Source organism: Antedon mediterranea, chromosome 5 (assembly GCF_964355755.1).
Source record: "Antedon mediterranea chromosome 5, ecAntMedi1.1, whole genome shotgun sequence".
Taxonomy (NCBI): Eukaryota; Metazoa; Echinodermata; class Crinoidea; order Comatulida; family Antedonidae; genus Antedon; species Antedon mediterranea.
This window is the reverse complement of record NC_092674.1, coordinates 28,378,501-28,399,153: the sequence shown is the minus strand read 5'-3', so window position 1 is coordinate 28,399,153 and position 20,653 is coordinate 28,378,501. Positions and strand designations below refer to the sequence as shown.

The following is a 20,653-nucleotide window of genomic DNA, read 5'->3' as shown; positions in this document are numbered from 1 at the left end:
ATAGAATATAGCCATATCATTACCACATGTGGTTTAGTGGGAGGGTGCCTGCCTAACATACAGAAGACTTGGATTCATACCTTTATAGTAATAAACTTTGTATAGAATGTAACCATATCATTACCACATGTGGTTTAGTGGGAGGGTGCCTACCTAGCATGCAGAAGACTTGGGTTCATACCTTTATAGTAATAAACTTTGTATAGAATGTAACCATATCATTACCACATGTGGTTTAGTGGGAGGGTGCCTGCCTAGCATGCAGAAGACTTGGGTTCATACCTTTATAGTAATAAACTGTGTAGAGAGAATGTAACCATATCATTACCACATGTGGTTTAGTGGGAAGGTGCCTGCCTAGCATGCAGACGACTTGGGTTCATACCTTTATAGTAATAAACTGTGTATAGAATGTAGCCATATCATTACCACATGTGGTTTATTGGGAGGGTGCCTGCCTAGCATGCAGAAGACTTGGGTTCATGCCTTAGTTTGATGCATGTTATACACCAAGAATCTGTCAATTAAGGCAGGCATTTTTAAAATATTGATTCAAAAAGTGCATATCTCTTTCCTTTTAACTCTTTATATAGGTCTTTGAGATGAAATGAAAGTTTAATTGTTCATTAATTTCGTTTTTGATTGTTTTTTTTATAGGCACATGTGTTGAACCCAGAGGTAGATCTTGCAAATTTAAAGGACGAAGTTCGTAGGGCCTTCCGAGAATCTGGTAATTCATCTTGTTAATGTTTAATCACTCAGAATGTATGTTTTTCCATACGTTATTTAGCATCAAAGTGTATAAATAGTCATTGAAATGGTTTTAAAGGTAAAATAAATGTATGCTGCTGAATTAAGATTTTTAAAGAGTACAGATGGAATACCAATTTATGCTATAAACAAATGAAATAATACAGTAGGACCAATAATTCTGTCTGTGAACAGCCTGGAGGCCACAGTTTTTATCCGATTCTCACCAAATTTGGCAACAATGATCTATGCCCCAAAAGCTCGGACGAGTTCGAATTTGAGGGGGAAAGGTCATAGGTCAAGGTCACAACTAACAAAAAACTATTTTACTGCCTAGAGACCACAGTTTTATCCGATTTTCAACAAACTTAGCAACAATGATCAATGACACATCATATAATTGTGGTTAAATTTTGAAGGGTCAGGGTCAAAGATCAAGGTCCACAAAAAAAAAATAAAAAAATAAAAAAATAATAAAAAAAAAAAAAACCTCAGTGGGACTTGAACCAGCGATCTCAACTGTGAGAGGCTGGATACATAACCATTACACCACACTATCGTCCACAACTTTGTAGTGTGCAGTTAACATATTTACACTTAGAACTAATAATAAAAAATAAATAAAAAAAAATATTCAGGGGACATTTTATGTAGGGGAATTTTACAGTAGGCGGAGGTTTGTACTCTTGGAGTACCCTCTAGTTAGTTTATGTATTTATTTTTTTTCATATTCGTATTTAATGTTATATCTTGGGGTGGGTCAAACTTTCTGTCTTATTTATAAGACCCTACCCCTACATGATTACTTCATTGTATTTATTATCCTGCATGCCGTGTTCCTTCCCTTTACCAGCTAACCCGTCATATATAAAGCTATAGCGGGTCGGCCAACCTCAATTTTCACTAGGCCTAAGTGACAACTAACCTTGGTATCAAAGTAAAGAGCTGCGATTTACGAGAGCCAGTTGCAATAAATCACAGCTTGTGGTCTGACAGTGCAAGATAAACAGATACAGTGTATATAGCAAACGAAATAAAATGAATGTTTCCATAAAGAAAAAAATAAAAGTATTCATACAGTTGTATTCATTATAAAAAAATATTGTTTTTACATGTTCGAATCGTGAAAATCGGTTAAGTTTACGTGGAGCTAGAAGAAAGTTAAAATACATTTTCAATCATGTCAATGAGCGTAGTGATAGTAATTCCTCGATGATGCATGCACTAGGCCAACATAAGACGTAATGCTGTTTTAGTATATCTATTTGTAACACTTAAATCACGTTATTTTGCAGTAAATATTGTTACATTATAATGTCAATATTATGATTATATTAATTATTGAGAAAAAACGATTTAATTTATTTTGATGTACTGTAATAAAATTTCCGAACTATTTTTCTTGTGCGTAATTAAGTGACCGAGTCGCGCGGCTGCTAAGAAAAAATAAAAATACAATATTTTTGTGGCCGCTGCACACGTGGTCGAGAGCATGTAGATGGTTTACTTGATTGCATGGCGTATTAATTTTATATATAACAGATTCCATCTGCAGCCTTTTACTTGGCAACTTTTCCTATAGTAATATTTTTGTTTCTGTATTTTACTACTTGTTGTAGTATAGTACATGGAATTTCTCAGCTCTTCCTTTGAATTTTGTAAAAAGATCTTTTAAAATTGTCACCAGCAAAGTTGATTAGGAATTAGGAATCTTATTTCATTTATTTTAATACAGTAAACTATACAATATCTTGTGTCCACACTATCAAACTTTAAAATTTGCCCATAATATGGACATGATGATGTCATATCACTACCATATTTGGAAATATCACTACCATATTTGGGCACATCACACTTTTTTTTGTCAAACTAGTTTGATAGTTTAGACAGAGCTTTATTATATCAAATGTTTGTGTTGTTTGTTTTAATAGGACAAGAGAAACTGTTAAAGAATGCTGTTTATAAGCAACTTAGCCAGTTTCCGCCAACGGAAAACCCTGACGCGCCATTGGAACATATTAAGGAACCATTAGCTTATATAAGAAGAGCACAGGTGAGTTAGCATCATGTACAAATTATTCTACAATACTGCAGTTGCTGCAGTAACTACTTATTTGTTTATTGCACAGCAATTTTGTTTTTTGTCTCAATGTACCATAGAATTTTATGAGATGCAGTAACAGTGTGTTTCATCAGGCTTGTCTATAATTATTGTATAAAAAGTTTAGGGTAAACGAAATGTACTGTACTGTAGTTACTGCAGTAGAATATGTTGACATGATGCATTTTAAAATTAATACAAATACATATCCTCTATTTGCAACAGTCTACAGGTAGTAGTTCTATATAACTCAATGAAAATAAAACCCATTTATTTCTCAAGAAAATAAATAACATTTATTTCTCAAAAAAAAAACATTCATTTCTCAAGAAAAAAAACTAATTTATTTCTCAAGAAAAAAAAACCCCATTTATTTCTCAAGAAAAAAAACCCATTTATTTCTGAAGAAAAAAAAATTATTTCTCAAGACAAAAAAAGTAAAACGTCTAAACAATTTAACTAAATCCTGAGAAAAAGGTACATCACATAGCTTTAATTGTTGAGGTTTAAGTAACATAAATAAAGATAAAACGAGGAGAAAATCAAATTTTATTTATTCTTGATTGCTGTCATTTATCCCACAGATTGTTTTTATACAATGCTGTGATAAAATAATTATGGTTAATAAATATTTATTATTAAAAATAAACATTCAAATCAACTTCTTAAAAGATACAGAAGTGTGTGTTTTTGTTTTGTTCAAGTATTGCCATGCTATATTGAAATTTTGTCTTTATTAAAGAGTAAAAATTGGTATTTAATATTTTTTAACCTGTATATTTTTTTTAGATAATTTAGTTTAAGTTTCCTTGTACTGTAAACAGGCCTTGTTAAATCATTTTTTTTTCTCTAACTTTTATTTTACTTACTGTGGCCCACCTTCATTCAAGAAGTGTGCCACTGTTTCAAAAGTGTAGCTTCTAAATAAATTATTATTATTACATTGACCTTTGACCTAAGAGGTCAGTCAAGGTTTGTTGGGAAAAGCTTTTAGATAGGCTTATTTTTATTTGCCGCTCCATACCACTCCGCCAACAGCCAATATTTGGTGTAGTTATTGAAAAATATATTTCATAGCAATAAACGATTAATATTGCTATGATAGAATTTCTTTTTTTTAAATCGACAAACTGCAAATTTAATGACACAGTTTTCTGTTTGACATAGTTTTATGTTTAGCCAAAATTAATGTTTTCAGCATGTCAATCAAACCCGCTGAACGTTACATGCAACGATTGTCAGCAGAATGAGTATTTATTTCCTTGGAGGCTATTTTACAATACTTAATACTTGTTCGCTTTCAAAATGTTTCGAATAAAAACATAAATAAATAAAAAATGATGAAACTATACCATCTATAAGAAAACATGCAATATAGCATTTCGTGAAATCTTCCAAGAGATGCGTCCGGTTAGAGAAGTGCACAAAAGCCAAATGTTTACACTTGATTTCCAGTTTTACGTCTTTATACGAAAAGAATTATTTACAACTACAGTTGAGGTACTGTAAACCTTGGACCTGTAGCGATGTTATGACTATGGTTTTGAGAGCCTTAACTGCCAGAACACTTGCTGGTAATTCTCCTGTAACTAGAAACGGCTACGTTACACTGCACTAATACTGTACTACATCATACCTGATTTTGTATTAAATGGAAATGTAAAAAAATATGAGCGGAATCATCTGCGACTCGCAGCCTACTTTGCTGAATTGTGCACAGGTGTGAAAAAAAACATACAACAACTAGCGACGCAACGCAGTGACGTATCGACGCAACGTGCTGTATTGCGTAATCACAAGTGGGAACCGACGACGCGACAGTGCTGCAAACATCGAAAGTTTGATTTCACGCAGACGGGGCAAACACAACTAGATTTAATTCGTCACTATGACGAATTATAGGTTATATGCATTGATTTAAATAAAGATAATTGATTGATTTAAGATATATTGATTGATTGATTGATTTTCTCAGAATCGTTAGTTATTTATAATATATGATAGGATCTTGCTAACGCAAATACAATAGCCGGTATCACAATCCGATCAAAGATCCTTCTGTGTATTGTCATAAACCACATTTGTGTTTTTATTGAGATTTCATTATAAATCATGTGTATAATCTATACACTAAGAAATACAATTGAACAAACAATACGGATAATAAAAAAAAATCTTATTTCGTTTCGTTTCCCAAGGTGAGACTCGAACTCGGTACCTTGAATGCTATAGACACGAGCAAAGACCACCGAGCCATTCACAACTGACTAAAGTTATGAGAAGATTCCTCCGTGTATTTACTATGCAGTAACCACTTTGGTGCAGATAGATTATTACATACCGCAATGAATTATAATGTTTTACTATGATGACATCTTTAAAAATGTTTAAAAATGATGCACTGTCAAACTACAGTATATACTATTAATTTTAATATATGAACTTCTTAAGGAAGAAAGTTAATGTTAAGTTTGTTATTTCGGCCTAAGAAAATGTTATAATTTGTTTGATTGTCAAAATTCATTTTTTTAAATTTAAAATGCCATTAATGATGACTTAATCAACTTTTTTTCTCCTAATTTCATAATAAATCATACATATGATACCCATACACTTCAAGAAAATGAAATAAAAAATAGGTGTTCCGAACATTCTAACGATATATATTAATTTTAAAATTTAGCATATTTTCACCATTTTGTTAACTTACACGTGCGTAGCCTCGCTGTTTCGCGTTGAAAAATGAATAAAATATGATGATGTTATTAAAGAAAGGTTATACAACATTAATCGGACAAAACAAGTGCGCATTAACGTTTGACGCGCAGTGCGCGTGCAAAAATCTGCGCACTCATGGCAATTTTTTAAACGCTTAAAATTGCCTGAAACGTACTCTAATTTCATCGAAAATAAATTCTGACAATTTTGAACCATTTAAGCGCGCGTACGCATGCGTTATATGCGCTACGCACGTAATTGTATTGCCATATGATGAAATATGACCTGAAATTTATGAGTACCAAATTTTGTTTAAAAATGATTCATGCTTGTGAAGATATGATTACAAACGTGATTTCATTAAATCGCGCGTAGACCACGTAATGTTTGATTGCGCACCGTGAAAATATAACCACATCGATTCCTGGCCATAAGGAATATACTCTGAAAAATTTACTTAGCTAGATGAAACTGATATCAAGATAATTCACGGACAAAATAGTGCTAAGGAAAGAATAAATAAAGATTCTGACAGAATCAAGAGGTTATATGCATATCATGCATATAACCTAATTATTGGAAGGGCATTTTCTTATGTTACGTAGGTTGCGTCGCTAGTGGGAACCAAGCTAAAGAGTCCCTTTGTGTAGTACAGCCTGTGTCCAAACAGTGCTCATTCATTTGTCTTTAATGACAAGAGCTGAGACGGACCAGTAAACCGCAGTAATCCCCTAGTATACCCTTCCGAAAAATGAACTGGGTTCTTTAAAAGTGCACATAAGCTTGATGTGTACTGGGACCTCCAGTTTTTTAAGTCCTTATCCAAGAATACTTGTTCTACCACTAGAACTGGTCAAGGAGCATCTCGAATGAACGTGCTGTTTTTATGGCTTATGGATTGCGGGGAAAGTATTAAAGAATGTTAAATACAAATACATGAATATATCAATGATCTTGACATTCAATTGCACCAAATTAAAATTAACATTTATAACTTCCAGAAAGAGAAACAACAATAATTTATTGCGCATTGCAATTAGAATGTTGTCGACAAAAAGTTTGTGCACTACATTTTCTTGATTGCCATTACCCCATTATAATTTTTTTCAATGTAAAAAATATCAAATCTCGAGATTTAAGATTTATGGTTTTCTTTCTATGTTGTAACGATGTCCAATCTACTCTCTTAAAATGTATTATATTATCAAAATAAAATAGAATTAAGGGAATTTAATTTAAAAAAAAATACTGACTTCAAATTTGATGATTGCGATTATGACATTTTTAAAGAATATTATACAAAAGTAAGCATTAAAAATAGTAGATTGTTTGTAAAAGTGAAATTTATGTGGGAATTGATCATACCATACAGTAGAACCCCCTGTCCTATTCAGACCACACCCATATTCAGACCACACCCATATTCAGACCACACCCCTATTCAGACCAAACCCCTATTCAGACCACACCCCTATGCATACCACACCCATATTCAGACCACACTCATATTCAGACCACACCCCTATTCAGACCACACCCATATTCAGACCACACCCCTATTCAGACCACACCCATATTCAGACCAAACCCCTATTCAGACCACACCCCTATTCAGACCACACCCATATTCAGACCACACCCCTATTCAGACCACACCCATATTCAGGTCACATCCCTTACTAATCGGGGTTCAAATTTACATAGGATGTGGTATAACTTTTTTAATAACACTCTCATACTCTTTATATTTCAAATAATTTTTGTTTTTCAAGATTTATCTTTAAACGATAATCTTTATTTAATAGTTTTTTTTTAAATTGATCAAATTCCCATATCTCCAAGGCCAAAGTAACATAAATCTTTATAAAGATAAGATTTTTTTTCTAGTCTTTTTAAAATGCTTTTTGCACAAAAAAATCCTATTTACAAACAATGGGTTTACGTATTAATATTAATCTTTGCACTTTGAAGGATCACAATTTCAATAGATTTCTTTCAATTGTTACATTTTATTAAATAATAAAAAGTGTTTATGATTAAGGGACAATAGTTTCCTTTTAATGGCAAACTTGGTATTGTTCTTTTTTTTTCGTGATTTTTCTTTTCTGTGCATTTTTTAAGTAGTTTATTACTTCAAAGCTTGATTTTCTTTTAATGTTTCATAATGTTAAATTGCTTTAATGCCCCGTCTAACTTAATGTTTTCTGATTGAAATGATCAACTGAAGATGAATAGTATCTATTCATGTTTTATCGACCGTTAGATTTCTCAACGTGACATGCTAGTAAGCTTCTATCGAGTCTAACAGTCGCTCTGTGCATATGTTTCTGAGCGTGGGCAGATTGACTTTTTGACTCGACATCTGCATATTCTACCGTGGTTGTTTTGTGAAAAGGTTGAGAAAAACACCAGACACATTTACAAAAATCTACATACAGAATATTATGCTATACTAATTATATATTATTTTTTTATTTACAGTTAAATTGGGAGAAAAGAATTGTAAAAAGCTTAAACAGTATGTGTACAGAGTTGTCCATTCCATTGGCAAGAAAGGTAAACATTTTCACATATAACTTTCCATAAACTCATTCTGCCATTCTGTGTTTTTCAGTATCTTTAATATAAAACACACAAGACACAAAATGAAGAAAAGTCCAAATTTATACACCATTTTGGTTGCCAATTACTAGATCCAAAATGACAGGTAATTGTACAGTACTGTAGTTTAAAACCTTCCCAGTACAATTTTGGTCATTTGATGTCCCATATATGGATGCCTGCCATTCCTAGAAAAAATTTGTATAACAAACAAATGTACAAACTCTCTTTCTTTCTTTTATGATAAAGTACAATTCAATGTTACTGTAATGATTTGCTGATTTTTTTTTTTAATAGTTCAATCCATTTGAACAAATACTCGCAACGATGCAAATTTATTAAATAAAATTTCTTTAAGAACAGCCAAAAAATGATATAAGCGAACTTACAGTACGTTTCGAAACCTATCAGGTTTCATTTTGAACTGCCGTTTCATCGTCTAGCGTTGTTTATCCCATGACGACGATTTAATTTGTATTCTCATAGAAAATGTTAAAATGGGCTGATCCAGGATGAGAAAGCCTCGATTGGAGGAACGGGAGGATATCAAGAAGAAAACATTTCCTGGAAAAAGGATGTGTGTAGACAGAGCTTATGTCCTTATAATTCCCCCCCCCCCTCTATTTTTTTTATAAGAGTTGCCTCTTTCCCCAAATTTAATTTTGTGGCAAGAGAGCTTCACTTATTTCATGAGGTTTAGATTATAAACAAAATATAACTAAAATACCATGATGATTTGTGTGTTTACATTGCATTAGGATGCAGGATATATCAGCTTTGTTATTTAAAGGTGATGTTATTGTAAAGGTTTAATAAAGAATAAAAGTCATATTTTGAAAGCTAAGTCTAGAATACTGTATGCTTCAGGGAGAACTCATTATTGCAGCTAATTTATTTATAGACTTTTATGTTGGAATGAGAGTCATGTAGCTTGGTGGTTAAGATGCTTGAGACCAGTGTCATGGGTTCAAATCCCATCAGATTTTTCTCATTGACAAAAAAAAAAATCCGCTCCCAAAGACTTTTGGTACGTCACAGTATATATTTTCAAGTCAACTTTATTCTGTATTATGTACTGTAGGCCTTGGCCTTAAAACTAATAAAATGTTCCTTTCTTGACAGCGCATACAATAACATTTGCTAATTGCTTAATCGTATTTGGGTTTCTAGACTTAATTAATGAAACAACGTAGAATATATTTAAAATATAATTTTGAATGATATAATGTCTTTCTTTATTATATAAGTGACAGTTAAATATATTTGAAGAAGGATAGTGAATAATTAATTTGCTTATGGTTATCCTTAGAAATAATAACCTAATTTTAACACAACACAATTTTTTAATTTAATATACAGTATCTTAAATTCTTGTGTATTTTTATGTTGTTGTCTGTATCTGAAAATTGAATAAATTAAATAAAACTGTTTTTAAATGATAATTTTCATATTTAACCCTTTTTTGTAAGTAAATTATTTTAGCTGATACAAGTTTGTTCAATCATAAAAACAACAAACATTAATTTTACCACCAAAATTTCCTTTTTAATATTGGCTCAGTGTTGACTAAATTACATCTCATCATTGTCATCAATTTGTATCTAACACAATGAGTTTAAGTTGTCTCAAAAGGCAATAAAAATTTCACATATTTAGATCAAGTACTAGTTTACAGTTTATAAAGTCAGTATCTCTGTTGCTAGAGACCGTGTCAATGATTATAAAATATCTTATTATTACAAGATGTGGACATTAACTTTAGTTTAGTATCTCAAGTGTCGATATTGTGTAATTCTAGTTATTTAATATGTTTTCTTTGTAATGAAGTCAGTTCAGATGTTGTACTCATATTAATATAATTGAGTTCAGATCATAACATAATTTTGTAACAATCATAACATAGTTTCATTGTGTCTTTTGAAAAATTAGGATTTTCATGTTTTTCAATAACATCAGTAAAAATGACTATCTCACAAATTATAAAGATGTGTGTGGTGAGTAGGTGAATATATCTGAAGAATCTCTTGATATGTTTTCCGTCATTGCGACATTATGCTTTCCACGATTTGCTTCCATATTTCTGTGTTTTGGGAATGATGATTTGTTTAATTGTGCTAAAGTCTTAATTTTTTCCTTTTAAATATTTTTTTATTTGGTTTATCTGAAGAAAGAAGGACTGAATAGAATACTTCCTTTCCCTATATTAATAAAGATAAAAATATTCTTATAAGATTTTTTTTTCTCAAAAGGACCCCTATCATTACCTGTTTGATTTTTTTTTTAAAATGAAGACTTTTGAAGGAAAAAAAAACAAAAAGAAAAAAGTATTTTGAAAAATTTGATTACTATAGAATAAATTTGAAACAGTGTAAAAACAAACTGCTTTTATAAGAGTGATTACTATTTATATAAAGAGAATAGTTTTGCTCAGAGCAATCATATGACGTAGATGAAATAGAAAATCTACTTGAATTCATCATTTAGTTCGTAATAAAATCTTGTTAGAAATGTTCAAAACATATCTTTAAAGACAAGAAAACTTTTGCTTTGTCAACAACATCAAATGATCATCTCTTGCCGACCTCATCAAAAAGGTCATCTATTACCGACCTCATCAAAAGGTCATCTATTACCGACCTCATCAAAGGGTCATCATTACATCATCAATATTGATATTGTGATGGAATGGAGACTTGACCAAAACATCCACTGAACAGGCTTCAACCTCTCATTAAGAAGTACCCTATCATTAACATCATCATCATCAACCCATCTTTCTTGTATTATCATTAGCAGTAATATTGATTATTGTCAATATGATAGCCTAGACAATCTCGTCAACATCATCCTTAGTATCAGCTCTAATAATCATCGTAAACTCATAATCGCCATTCTCATATTTCAGACAGCATTATCATCATCATCATTATCTTCAAAACATTGTTTAAAAAAATATCTTTGTAAAATGATATCACGAATTCAAATCATTATTGTCGTCATATCACAGGGCTTGAAATTCACACCAGCTAAGTAGAATGTTTTTAGTAAATTTTTCAAAATGTCCCAATTTTTCAAATTCCAAAACTAGATTTTGGTAGTTTTTAATTTTTTTGTGAAAATAGTTACTTTTCAGAAATCAAAAATTAAATCGAAAATACAAATATGATCTGACAATTTCTGTAAATTCAACTTTTTGTGTATAATTACATTTGTCAAAAATTTCATCACAGTTATGTACTTTACATCATATTGGAATAAGAACACCATGACATCATCATCTAGTAATTTGACAAAACAGAATCACTTCACGTTCACGAAAAAACTCTGTCATATTATTTGACCGAAGTTAAAAGCATTTTTTTCCTGAAATTATTACTAACATAGTAATTTATCAGTTATATCACAACTTGACGTGTTCCAGCATAACATATTGGCTCCAGGGAGTCTAACATTATCACTCTTTTATACGGATGTGAAAATCCATTGAAAGCTCAAAATACAATTTACTTTCAAAAACTCTTATCAAAATTTCATCTTAAAGTCTCATCTATTCCTATGACCTTTGACCAAGCTTCATATGTGTCTGTCAGCAGCCTATTTGTGAATTTTATCACATAATATGCAAATTACACATTAGTTGAAAAGTTGAACAGAAACATTTTTTTTTTAAACCGCATTTATAAAAATGTTGCATAAATGACCATCGTATTAAGTTGTATTACTGTGATTTATGTCACAATTTGTAGAGAAATTTTGTGACTTTTCGTGCAGTATTTCTTTATGTTATTTTTACTACTAACGTACGTATGCAAATGATGATAAAAATTACCCCGATATGGTAAGTTATCAAGGGACTTTCGGCAACAATAGAATAATTATTGTTCATTTATTTTGATTTATAATGCATTGTTTTTTTGTTTTACAGAGAGGTCTTAGTGAACAAAAAGAACTGAAGAATGCATGGAATGAACTCGGAACTGACGAACCAGGTAAGGCAACCACACCTCAAAACCATATTTCAACCCTTTATTCTAAAGGATAATTAATAATGGTTTAACTTTTATCCTGAAATTTTTAGGACAAAAAACTTACTCTATTTAATATACACTGACAACATTTTTAAGAATGCATTTTGATTTTTTATTGGCAGTCACGGGCTGTCATGCATGCTGCGAAGTGATCCTTGTTTTTTATAGCTCATTGGGTACAAAATTATTCGTTAGGGTTAGGGCTAGTCAGTTAAGACATTATAATAATAATATTACTGTACAGAGTATTGAAAATAACATACTGCATATACATTAATCACAATCAATACTACGAAAGGTCAAAGTATTAAATACAGCTCTCACGTCATCTAGAAAACTCGGGAGTCTACGCACACCATATAAAATGCCTGTGTTGACGCCCCAAAATTTTGCTTGGCGATGTAAAGAGCGTACAAGATATTAAACAAGGCACTCAATACTATAAATTGTGCGGCGTCAAAACATAAATTTTAAGGCTACATATTGAGCTATGAATATTCTGTATACATACAGATAATGTCCAAGTCATGGATTTAGTAGCAGTCATAATTGCGGTTCATCTGTCCGAGCTTTCAGTCTAAAAAGATGTGTTGATTGTAGCGAACTCAAGTAACTTAATTTAATGTTTAACATGGCTATATTACATTAAACATGCAAATGATTCCACCGTAGAATATTAACGATGGGTTGCTTTTTATTATTGACATTAATGTAAATGTCACAGTTGATTATTTAGGTACTTTGTGTTGGTGGCTTTGTTTGATACAAGATTTAACTTTGACTGTTCTTCCATTAAGTAATTATAAAATGTAATCTTGTAATGGTTGTTGTTGATATAAAATGCAAATATCAATATAAAAAAAAACCATAATTAATTTTTTATGGTCCTTGAATGTATTTACACTGATTTTGTTTGTTGTCATAACGATAACAACAAAGCTGAACTGCAATGTATCAACTTTACTTCCGATAGAACAACTTTATTTCCGATAGACCGCAATTTAATTCTCACGTAAAGCAAAATTTAATTGCAATATACCCCAATTTAATTCCGATAGACTTCAATTCAATTCCGATAGACCGCAATTTAATTTGGGTAGTCCGAAATATAAATCTGATAAACCTCAATTTAACTCCGGTAGACCGCAATTCAATTCCGATAGACCGCAATTAACTCTGGTAGACCGCAATTCAATTCCGATTGACCGCAATGTGATTCCGATAAACCGCAATTTAAATCCGGTAGATCGCAGTTCAATTCCGATAGACCGCAATTTGATTCTGTGTAAACATAGCACTTTAATTAAATATCAATTTCAATCAAGTTAAACAGAGCTCACTGACCAATTACAGAATTTGAAATATTCCAAAAACTACTGCTAACCCTAAATTGTGTACTTTGATTTGACTAATTCCAATCACGATGCGTTGACATTTTAATTACTGTGGTCAAACATAAAATCATTAAAACTGGTTACTAAGAACGTGCTCACTAATTATCCTACACCAGACATTCAATATTTAATTAGCTGACCTGAAGTGGACTCTTTTATTTCTCTTTTATGGGTAAATATACTCAGCTTATGTCCGACATATCTACACATTATTATGGTTTTCCTAGTGAATCAATGTTATAATGTTATCGTCCTACGTTAACCTATGCTTTGCGTAGATTAACATCTGCTCCGGGTTACGCTGTCGTATTCACATTCATCATCAGTTTTCTCAATATAAAAACGTTCTATTATAACAATTTTGTACAAATTCGAGCAGTATTATTTATATACAGTAGATTATAAAGGAATTGTTGTGGCATTATAACTAATATTTAGCAAATTAAAATGTGTATATTAGTATATTCTGAAATGTTATAATTTGCCAATCAATTAGAAAGGTAGATTTTACAAATAAATAAGTTTTAAAAAGATATATTACTTAATTTACAAAACAAAATTTTATAATAAAAAACACATTCTCTCGAAAGACAGCCGTGCAAAATTTGAGCCCTAAAACTAATGTAAAATTTACTAAACATTATACATTTATCTCTCGCTATTTAGCCTGATACATACATAGTATTTCTTTTTTAACCACATTTTTGCTGGGATTTCTAAAAACCATAGCAGGTTGTTTGCCTTTGTTAAAGAAATTATTTGTGAAATAATTATTATTTTAAATAATTCCAGTGTATTTTTTAAACAATTTTTTGTCTTTCGATTTCTACTCTAACAAAAATTATTTTTCAGTTAAAACCATCTCAATAAAAAATTAAACCTTTCAGTTTAAAGAAATCATAATTATATTTCAAACAATGTTATGACAATGTAAAGTTTTGCTGATTATGGAGTTATAAATTATTGAAGTGTACGCTATATAGTGTAATGTTAACGTAAATCTCTGTCTACACTATCAAACTTTTTGTGACAAAAAATGTGGTGTGCCCATATATATGGACATGATGATGTCATATCAATACCATATTTAGGCAAATCACTACCATATTTGGGCACATCAAACTAGTTTAATAGTGTAGACAGAGTTCCCATCTCATTTTTCTAACTAAATGTTGAATAATTTTTTGCAAGTTTTTAGTATCGGTCCATTTAGGAAAATCTTTCATGACAAAAATTACTCACTATCTACTGTATATACACAGTCTACAGACAAAGATAAAACAATTTCTTTATTTTATCAACTCATCATTATCATATTCCATCACATCTTATATAATACATTATGTTTTTTTTAATGGTAATGTGAACTGATGTATTAAAGAAATTCTGTAGACTTATAATTGTGCTACAGGTACTGTTAAAGCTTTGTCTACACTATCAAACTAGTAATCAACGTGTCCATATACAGTTTTTTTGTCGCATAATGTTTGATAGTGTAGACAGAGCTTTATAGAGTATAGTGTACAAAAGGTGTTAAATATTTATTTATTTATTTATTTATTCTTTCTTTTGACTGGATTGCATTTTCAGTAACGCGCAGTACTGCTTTCCAAAATGGTCCAGTTATAAGTTTAAAAGTAAATAAAAATTATAACATAAAAACACAGAAGGCCTAATTTAAAAGATATATACAGAACAGTTAATTACAGTTTGATTACGAATTATCACTATACTCCTTATTGTTATCCTTATTTATTTTTATTATCCAGTTTTTATTTTTTGCTATCAATGTTTTTTTAATCACCCACCAAGCATGTTTTGAAACATATGCTGGCATGAATTTTTTTTTTCCATCATTTTTTTATTTCTGGAAATGCCAAAATACTTAATTTATTGACATTGATTAGGTTTGATTATTGATTGAATGATTTATTTACTGATAATCAATACCTTCATTCATTATCGATTGATTGATAAAATGTATTAGCTCTACAAATAATGTAAGAATATTTATCAAATTTGAGCCATGTTATGAAAATTTTATTTTGGCCGTAATACATTGTTAATCCATTTATTTTTCTCAAGCATCTATTTTTGAATTACGACCCTCCTAGGAATTTTTAAATTACAATGAAACAAAAGTGACACGATCATAATTGCCTTACAAATTGCATTACCTCTTTTTTACCACCAGATCTGACAGCGTTTCGACCGGTATATGCCCCGAAAGATTTCCTTGATGCATTGGTTACTGTGAAAAACCCACATCAACAGCTGACCCATAATCCTTTGCAGAAAAGTTGGGGATTAATTCAAATTCCTCTCAAGGTCAAGACTGTAGCAGAATTGGTAAGATATCGATAACCTATTATAATTCAAGGTCGTAATCAGTCATCTGAGGCCATCAATTTACCGTGGGCGATACGCACGTCTGATTCACTCGTTCAACTTAAATTTATCTTTAGTGAGGAATTAACTCTGAGGCTAACTTTGTTCTGTACTGTCCAATATTTTTTTAACTCTTTAGCTCATTCATTTTATACTTTTAACTTCCTTTTTTTTATTGTTACTTTTGAGTAATCACTCATTTTCTTACCAACGGCTTGGAAGTTTAGTTCATCACCATCATTTTTTTTGCATCATTGGTGCTCAACCAGGCATGAAAAATGTACTTTATATCGAACACATGATTTGCCGATCTTTAGAATGTAATCATACATCGGACCACCGAGCTGATGGAAGGGGTAAACTCCAACTAAAGTAGTACCTTTATTAAGGAGAGACCTTTGGTATCCAGCAGAGTACCCCTTTGGCTAAATATATTATGGGTGTTCCAAAGGAGGGGTTTCACCTCATTCGTTTCACATGAAAATGTCCCTTTAATAGAGGTGTCCACTTAATATGGGTGTCTCCTGATTAGGTTCCCCTTAATAGGGGTTTACATTTAATATGGGTGTCCCCTGCTTATAGGTGTCCCTTAATAAAGGTATCCACTTAATATGGGTGTCCCCTGAATAGGTGTCCACTTAATATGGGTTTCCACTATGAAGTGTGCCCTGATTAGAGGTGCCCCTTAATAGAGGTGTCCACTTAATATTGTTGTCTCCTGCTTAGAGGTACGTCATAGAGGTGTCCACTTACTTGTTGTCTACTGATTAAAGGTATCCCATAGAGGTTTCCACTTAAAATGGGTGTCCCCTGCTTAGAGGTGCCCCTTAATAGAGATGTCCACTTAATATGGGTGTCCCTTGCTTAAGGCTGCCCCTTAATTGAGATTTCCACTTAATATGGGTGTCCCCTGATTAGAGGTGTCCAGAAAGAGGGTTGTTCATAGAATCATTATCATTATGTATAATATCAATACTCTACTATATGGCTGCTAAAATCAACATTCACTGTGAATTGTAATTAGCTAGCAATACATTTACTTTGCGATTGTCAGTACTTGAGCTAGCTTCTAGCTGAATACAAACACTAAAATCAATTAAGGACTGTCATCATGTTTAGTATGTTTGTTTGTGCAACGTATGCGTCTAATTGCTCACTCCATTTTTTTGAAATGGTGCAGGTGGTACGATATATTGCTAAAATAAAAAACTGATTTATTGATTATAAGTCAACGAATGACTAAATGATGAACAGATGAACTGAATGACCGATCCCTCAGTGACTGACTGAACCCTGGATGACTGACCGCAGAAACTAGCCATAAGCCATTCAAACTCTTGACCATTGACCAGAAACTTTAACACTGATGGAATTGCTGACCAGCCTATAGTACCAACAGACGACCATAGACTAAATCTATTAAATTGTAATTGCAAAATTTTATCGGCTGCAATAATGTTTATGTTTTGTAATTTTTATGTACTGTAAATTAAAGTATAATGATCACTAACCAACAGACTGACCATTGACTGAGCCTTGGATCACTGAATGATAACAGACAGGCCACTGTCTGGTCACAACCATTGTTTAAGCATATCACTACCATATTTAAGCATATCACTACCATATTTAAGCATATCACTACCATTTTAAGCATATCACCATATTTGGGCACATGACATTTTTTTGTTACATAAAGTTTGATAGTGTAGACAGATCTTTAGAAATATAAATATGTTTGACATAATTGAGGATAATTGCCTCAGGCCCAACATAAATATTCGTTAAGAGTAATTTAACCAATAAAATTGAATGTTTCTAGGCATCATTAATGTTTTAATGTTAAATGATTTGACATTTAAAAGTGAATAGGATGACCTACATATAAATTAGGTGGTTTGAAACTCATAATAATATATCATGTATGTTAAATTGAGTAGATCTTCTTCTGCAATAACAATCAAGGGATCCTAAATGAATTGACCGAATTCCTTTTGTTATTCTAGTGACAAAGACATAAATAACGTAAGTGATTATTATTATCATATATCAAAATTATAATTTCATTATAAATATAGTACATATTTTTCTTTTTACAGAAAAGTTGTTATTGTGATTTGTCTCCTAGTAACGCGCAGATTGGAGTGGAGAATTTGAGTTCTTTAAATGCAGGTATGGTCAATTTAGACACTTGACCCCAAGTATCTAGTTATTGTCTTTATGTTGTCCATCATAGTTGATCAATAAATGCTTGATTTTTGCCTGTAAAGCTCAAGTATTATACGTATGAAATGCCATGTGTGCCAAAATACATTAAATATATTAAATCGCCGTCAAGACTAGGTCCAGTCATATTTTTACTTTATAGAAATGTTTTAGTATCAAATTTGTGATAAACACTTTTATAGAGCTTTTATTTCAAATATCTCTCTTATATAAAACAAGGTACCTAAATGTTGCCATAAATAATTATGTTTGAGAAAAAGACTACTAACTTCAAGAGACACCATTAGGGTAATAGTCAGTGAATCTTACAAAAATTATGGATTTTCCTCCTCTTGCAAAAAGCTAATACACAGAAAAATTATTACATTACATATTACATTTTCAATAGTAAATTAATCTCTATCCTATCACATAGGTGGTAATCCCCTGACACAGGGGCTATTTTTTGAACCAGTTCACTGGGGTAACTTCCTACTCAAATGCACAGTGGTTAAAGTGTTCACCGGACCTACGGTTTATATAGTCCTTATCCGAGAAGACTTTGGAACTAGGAGCGATTCACCCTTAAACCCATGCCGATATTGTTGGCTCGGTAGACGACTATTTTAAGCGTTATCAAAATTCTAATATTGTCTAAAATGTTCAAAAATGTTTCAATCCAGATTTAAAACTTCATTCTTACAATGGCGACATGTGTTTCAGTTTTTGGATGATACTTTAAACTATGAATTAAGTCATGGTTTCATAATTTTCATATTACATAATTTTCATAACACCTACTCTGCTTTTATAGATTATGTTGAGACAGCGTGTCTCTAAGTTTGCCTCACATCGGTTTTATTACTATATATATATTATATATTTTTGTGTGGCCTTAATTTTAAGGGGCTTTTTTGGCGGAAATGAAATGTTAAAAATTAATGGTGCTTACAAATTGAAGGAATATAAAATAAAAGGCTTTACAATGATATACAATTATCAGTTAATGTTAATGAAATACTCCGATATATGCAAAATTCTCAAACATTAAGCGACTTTAAAATTAAAGATTTCACAAACGTGTTGTAACCCATTACAAAAGTTGCCGGTACATTACCACCTATTTTTATGACGATATTAAAAACTGTTTTATGTGGCAGAAATACAACATTACCGTTCTCGCAGATGTTGTGTGCATAATTGGTCTCTTGAAATTTACAGTAACTGTCGTCCTCTTATTAAAGACCATTTTGGAACCACAGCTATAGTTGTTTAATAGTTTAATCCATATTAAGGACAACATATGATTATGTTTTCACCTGCGTTGCTAATTAAGCTGTCATGTCTACACTATCAAACTATTTTGACAAAAAAATGGTGATGTGCCCAAATATGGTAATGATATGTCCAAATATGGTAATGATATTACATCATCATGTCCATATATGGGCATTTTTTTATCACATAAAGTTTTATAGTGTAGACGGAGCTCAAAAAGTACGTTTCATGAAAATTTAAAGCTCTGTCTGCACTATCAAACTTTATGTGACAAAAAAATGTGATGTTCCTATATTTGGAGTGGAACCGTAATCACGTAGCCATAACATCGGCAGGGGTTCGAGGTTCACTCACTCCATGGTTCTGGTGGTAGAACGGGTCTTCTCGGATAAGGACTATAAACCGTAGGTCCAGTGTACACAACTTGCTTGTGTGCACTTTAAAGAACCTAGTACATCTTTCGAGACGAGTAGGGGGTTACCCCGGTGTATTAGTACATCACAGCCACTGATCACCAACTGGGCCCTCTGGGAGATCAGTCTTTGACTGAAGAGGTCACCCAGTATAAAGATAAAACAAACAAACAAACAATTGGACATGATGATCATATCATATCACTACTATAATATATTTAGATATATCACCACCATATTTGGGCACATCACACTTTTTTTGTCAAACTAGGTTAGTGTCTAGACAGAGCTTTAGATTGGTGTATGTACTATAAGGCAGTACGTTCATAATTCCCTGCATTGTAAATCATACAAATAAGATGTGGCCTGATTTACTGGCACATGTATAAAAGATTTTTATTGTATTGTAATTTATGTTTGTTTTATTAGGATTTGAGAATGAGGCAGTGAAATTCGGTCGTAAAGTTATAAATGAGAATCAGTGTCCTTTAGCACAGTTGTATGCAAAGCAAGGATGCCCAACTACTTTGAGATCAGAAATCTGGTCTAACATCCTGGGTGTAACGACAGATGATGTAGTAAGTATTCACTCTTTGCAATTCTAAGCAACTGGCCAAAGGCAAATTTACCCAGACGAGCGGTAACAATAAGCGGGAAACTGAGTAGCTTGTCTCATGTCGTAGAATCCGCCACCACCACCTGTTCGCTTCGCGTTTTGTGTAAATAACAGAAATAACAGATTCAATATTTTGCTTACCGCACTGTTACCACTTT

At 31.8% G+C, this 20,653-nt stretch overlaps 1 protein-coding gene across 2 annotated transcripts in view; it reads left to right on the top strand.

Moving 5' to 3' along the window:
• Positions 1 to 20,653, top strand: part of LOC140050244 (TBC1 domain family member 19-like) — a 59,089-nt gene that overhangs the window by 5,625 nt on the left and 32,811 nt on the right. For both annotated transcript variants that reach the window (XR_011845376.1, XM_072095354.1), the window contains exons 3-9: positions 658 to 730; positions 2,685 to 2,806; positions 8,054 to 8,128; positions 12,099 to 12,162; positions 15,790 to 15,944; positions 18,083 to 18,155; positions 20,309 to 20,457. Coding sequence is in view for 1 of the 2 variants with exons in the window: in XM_072095354.1 (XP_071951455.1) it covers positions 658 to 730; positions 2,685 to 2,806; positions 8,054 to 8,128; positions 12,099 to 12,162; positions 15,790 to 15,944; positions 18,083 to 18,155; positions 20,309 to 20,457 (711 nt within the window). In the remaining variant the exon portion in view is untranslated. The remainder of the gene's footprint in view (positions 1 to 657; positions 731 to 2,684; positions 2,807 to 8,053; positions 8,129 to 12,098; positions 12,163 to 15,789; positions 15,945 to 18,082; positions 18,156 to 20,308; positions 20,458 to 20,653) is intronic.